We start from the raw sequence: 4628 nt of genomic DNA, 5'->3' as shown, positions 1-4628 counted from the left end.
ACAACCTCATGGAGTGAAAGCAATACGGAACTCTATACTGACTTTTTGAACAAATAACAGTTTTCATGATATTTGATGCATCTGTTTCATAGTGTAATGTGAAATAGGTTTGTAGCATTCATAAAATAACACTGGAAACACTGACCCTGATTCAACTTTAAGTTAATATCTTCTTTCTCTGTGTGTTTGTGTTGTTTATCCACAGGTGGTTGAAATTTGAAGAAGATGTGGAAGATGGTGGGGAGAGGTGGAGTAAGCCCTATGTGGCTACGTTGTCACTACACAGCTTATTTGAACTGCGTAGCTGCATACTCAACGGCACGGTCATGCTCGATATGAGGGCCAACAGTATTGAAGAAATTGCAGGTAATTTTTTCTCATGATTTAAATTCTGAAAAATAAAACCAAATTTATACTCGGGTAAATTTATTTTTAATCTCCATATTAAATTAATTTTCCTTACTGTGTTTTTTCCCCCCTGCTTTTTTACAAATCAGACATGCTGATAGACAGCATGGTGGCGTCGGGCCAGCTGAAGGAGGATTTGCGCCACAAGGTGCGGGAAGCCATGCTGAAGAAACACCACCACCAGAATGACAGAAAACTTAGCAATCGCATCCCTCTAGTCCGCTCCATTGCTGACATAGGCAAGAAACATTCTGACCCACTCTTGCTTGAAAGAAACGGTGAGATCCTGCGACGCACTCGCATTTCTTTTTCCTCTGTATTCCACCTCTGGGGAACTGTTGCTTAAAAATCCCCTGTTCAAATCCCACAATGCCGTCGTAGAAGGTGGATGGTAAAAGTGAGTAAAATCAAGAGAAGGAGTCGGCCCCAATAGTGAAAGAGAAATTCGGGTGCTACTGACTCTGCTAACTTGTATGGCTGGCCTGGCTCGCGGTGATTTAAATAATGATTGTTTTTACTCCATAGGGTGACACTAAACTGCAACTGGAGTCAGCATTGTGTGTTTTTTGAGTGGGCATGGCTGCAGTGGTGTTAATGTATGGTGTTGGGTGCCAGCCGGAGGATTAAAGAATGAAATAAATATCCCATTCTCCACTTCTTTGCCTGTGGTTCTTGTGGGGCTTGCATTTTAATATCATTAAACCTTAAACGTGAAAGGTCAAATGAATAAATCTCACATTGATGGTAATGGTTGTAGTTGGCAAGATGTATGTTTTGTGCCAAATGCGTATGCACTCTGTAGGAATTATGACTGGTCTGTTGTGGTAGAGCACACGTCTGCTCACAGTGCACTGACATCGTGCTAACTCATCCTCTCGTGCATGCATCTGAACCCTTTCGAGGTTGACCTCTGACATGTTGTACGATTTGGTTTGTTTGGAATTGAATGATACAATTTGTGTTGGCCCCTTGCAGAACCTCCTACACGCCTCACTGAATCATTCTTAGTGTCTTCTGCACACTACCATGCTTTTCGCTCATGTTTATGCAAGCACGGTTCCCTCTAACAACACTCCTGCCACGCTCTTGCTGCCCACCCCTTCTAGCTGTGTCTCCTCCAGATACCACCTTTGTGATGTACTCCTACTTCATATGTGTATTCCTCTGCTCCATCCCTTATTCCTTTTCCCTCCTTTTCTCTCTCCCTTTTGCCATTGTCTCCTCTGTTAGGAGAGGGCCTGTCCTCTTCACGTCTCTCTCTCCACAAGGCAGGGACAGCCTCCTCTGTCTCCAACCTCTCCCAGAGACAAGAGTCCAGAGTCTCCATCCTGCTCAACCATCTCCTACCTTCCTCTTCCTCCAACACTGGGCACGCCCCAGGCAGCCCGTTCCTCACCACCCCTCAAAATACCCCCGTTGCTCCCCGGCACTCCTCCAAAACCCAGGGCGCAGGCCTTGGCCCTCATGGCATCCCCGAAGTGGTGGTATCGCCTCCTCAGGATGACGACCACCCACACTCTGCTAAAGAAGAGGCGGCGTCACCAGAGCTCAGCCGTCGAGCATCCTCGGCATCCCAGGGCCTCGAGCTGATGCCCTTAGAAGGCAAATATCTGTGTAGCCTGCTAGTGTGAGTCACGGCTTGAACAGAGAACACTAGCACTAGCATGAAAGCTCCACTCCCTGTTAACTTTCGCTGCAGCCATCTCATCAATAACCCACAGCAAGCCTCACTTGCTAAAACGCACTTCCCAATGTATTAATCCACAAAAGTTTGACACTGGTCTCCACCTCATGATTCCTGCTTCGGCCCCTTCACTGTTTACATTCTTTCAACTAACCCTTTTTTTTCTACTTATACCTTGTTTCTTGCTTCGCTCTAAAACTCACTATACTTATTTTTGCTATTCAAACTTTTCCCCCTATCTTAACACATTTTGAAGACTCAATGTCTTGCTTGGCCCTGTCCTTATTCACACCTCCTCCATTCTGGTTGCATGGCTGCCATCCAAAGTGTTTTGGTCTCTTTCTCCCATAATGCATCATGGTTTTTGTGATTTTATTGCCACATTTAGCTAGCTTCCCGGTTTGAGCACACAGATATGAATTTCATGCAACTTGTGCTTTTCCCATTGCATCTGTTTGCACCCATGCTCTTCCGCCACATCAATTCCTAAGTATAAACATTCTTTTACCCAATTAAGAGCAGTGAGGGTAAGTGAGGCGGGTGCCAGCAGCATGGCTAAATATAAGCTAGAGAGGGAGCTTGTGTGTATTGGTTCTCTATCTCCTATATTTCTGGCACCAACAGTGACTTTTCTTCCCAAACTACGTTGTTCCATTTTATTATTAGACTGTGTTTGCATTTCAGTTTGTGTGTCTACCTCTGGGAATGGCTCTATTTCAAAGTATAGGTCATTGCAATCACTTGGTGAGAGCTGAATCTGAAAGGTTGTGGTGGTCTTATTATAGCTGAGAAGCTTTGGTAATTGTACCCCCTACTAGGAAAATATACAATATTTCCCAAGAAGCGAGTGTCCTCACATTAGTGTGTGGGTTATTATTAAGTGAGGGCTATCAAGTCTTCATCACAGCTTATTAACACTTAAGGTTGTAAATGATTTGTTTTACAACGTTATTTTAAATAGCCAAACGGTCTGACTGTGGGTTGAGCAGAGAAGAACTGTTGGACAGTAAAATGTCCTTAATGTGTTAATTTGTCTGGATGAGTAGTAGCAGGTTTTCAGGTTAATAGGGATTAACGAAAATATTCTAGTGAAGAATGCAACGGTTTATATGTTCTCACCTTTTTTTTTTTTAGACATGTAATGGTTGAGTTGACCGCAGACTATATATTCAAGCAATAGCTCACGACAGGCCGTGGTATATGCTCATTATATCACAGCTAAGGGGCGTGGTTCGGCCCGACGCGAAGCGGAGCTGTTTATTTACATTAATGTGTATGTTTCTGTTTATTGTGCATCCACTGAAAAACTGTCCAGCATCAGTAGCATGGTTTACGTGGTCACTTGTATAGGTTGAGGTTGTTCTAGGCTGTTGCTTGGCGTGGCGAGATTATTGCTCCACTTTCTCCGGTCCCCGAGATTCGGCTTCCAGTAGCTCTGGAGAGAGCTTTCGCATATGTGGCCACTAACGGTCATAATTTCTCTGCTTTGTTTCAAGACCCGCATCAGAAAGCTTTTGAATGGTGGTACTTTTCCACTTGGTCTACCTGCTCTTCACGTAGCTCTGCATGTCGTAGTTTAGGTGCTTTTTTTTCTGGAGATAGGCACTGCTCAATCCACTCCTCCAGACTATAGTAAGACCCCCCCGGAGGTCGAAGTTAATCTTAAATGTTTCCATCTTATGCTTTGTAAGTTTGTTTCGTAACAGAAGAAATTTAAATATATATTTATAAAACTGACAAGTCAAATCAAGCAATCTGATTGGTCGATAGCGTTTTTGCGGAACTCTTTGATTACAGATTTGAAAACATCGTTGCTTCATAGGCGGAGTTTGACATTTGCGCTTGGGGGGGCAAACCTTTTTTACGGGCAACTATTGCGTGGGGTGCTATGGATACAGTAGCAATAAAGCCAGCGCTCACCGCACTGAGTATGACTTTTCCACATATGAACACAACTCGTCAGTGCATTACATAACTGTACAACGTATCATAACTGTGCACATCTTATACTTATGTGATAACTACTATATCCCTTGGTTACTTGAACACGCTACAATATTATTAACCAGTGAACTACCTTATTAAAATATTGATATATTAATATTGGGTACAGTTTTCGACATAGTAATGCAGTAACATATTTCAGCCACTAGGGGGGGGCAATGCCCCCCCTGCCCCCCCGAAAAATCCGCCTATGCGTTGCTTGCTTTAAAAGTAGCACAATTCATTATGTCAAACCTTCGGAAGTATCTAGATATCCCTGCCCTAATGCCAAAGGAACTGCACACTGAATATGTTTTGCCGTTTGATGTCTATGTCTGGACCGCTGCGTAAAAAGGAGGGTTTCTGCCCCGTTACTTCTCCGCCGCTTTCTTGTTCCAGTATGGTTTGCTTTCCAGCCCAACGGTATAGATGAGAGTAACAAATGCGTCACTTCCGGGCAAAAATAACAGCTCCGCCCACTTTTGGGGGGAAACAATGCTGTCAGTTGAACGGCGGTCAATACAAATTCTGAAGTTTTTCCCCCAAAAGTGGG

At 43.8% G+C, this 4628-nt stretch overlaps 1 protein-coding gene across 4 annotated transcripts in view; it reads left to right on the top strand.

Annotated features, from left to right (window-relative positions):
- Window positions 1-242: 242 nt before the first annotated feature.
- The window catches only part of LOC104960275 (sodium bicarbonate cotransporter 3-like), a 17228-nt gene continuing 12842 nt past the window's right edge, over window positions 243-4628 (top strand). For 2 of the 4 annotated variants that reach the window (XM_010788259.1, XM_010788257.1), the window contains exons 1-3: window positions 243-366; window positions 498-686; window positions 1639-2010. In XM_010788259.1, the coding sequence (XP_010786561.1) occupies window positions 327-366; window positions 498-686; window positions 1639-2010 (601 nt within the window). In that variant the 5' untranslated portion in view covers window positions 243-326. The remainder of the gene's footprint in view (window positions 367-497; window positions 687-1638; window positions 2011-4628) is intronic. The other 2 variants (XM_010788258.1, XM_010788260.1) reach the window with 2 other exon arrangements.

This window comes from Notothenia coriiceps, unplaced genomic scaffold, assembly GCF_000735185.1.
Source record: "Notothenia coriiceps isolate Sejong01 unplaced genomic scaffold, NC01 NC01_scaffold00031788, whole genome shotgun sequence".
NCBI lineage: Eukaryota > Metazoa > Chordata > Actinopteri > Perciformes > Nototheniidae > Notothenia > Notothenia coriiceps.
This window is presented reverse-complemented; position numbering and strand designations above follow the sequence as displayed.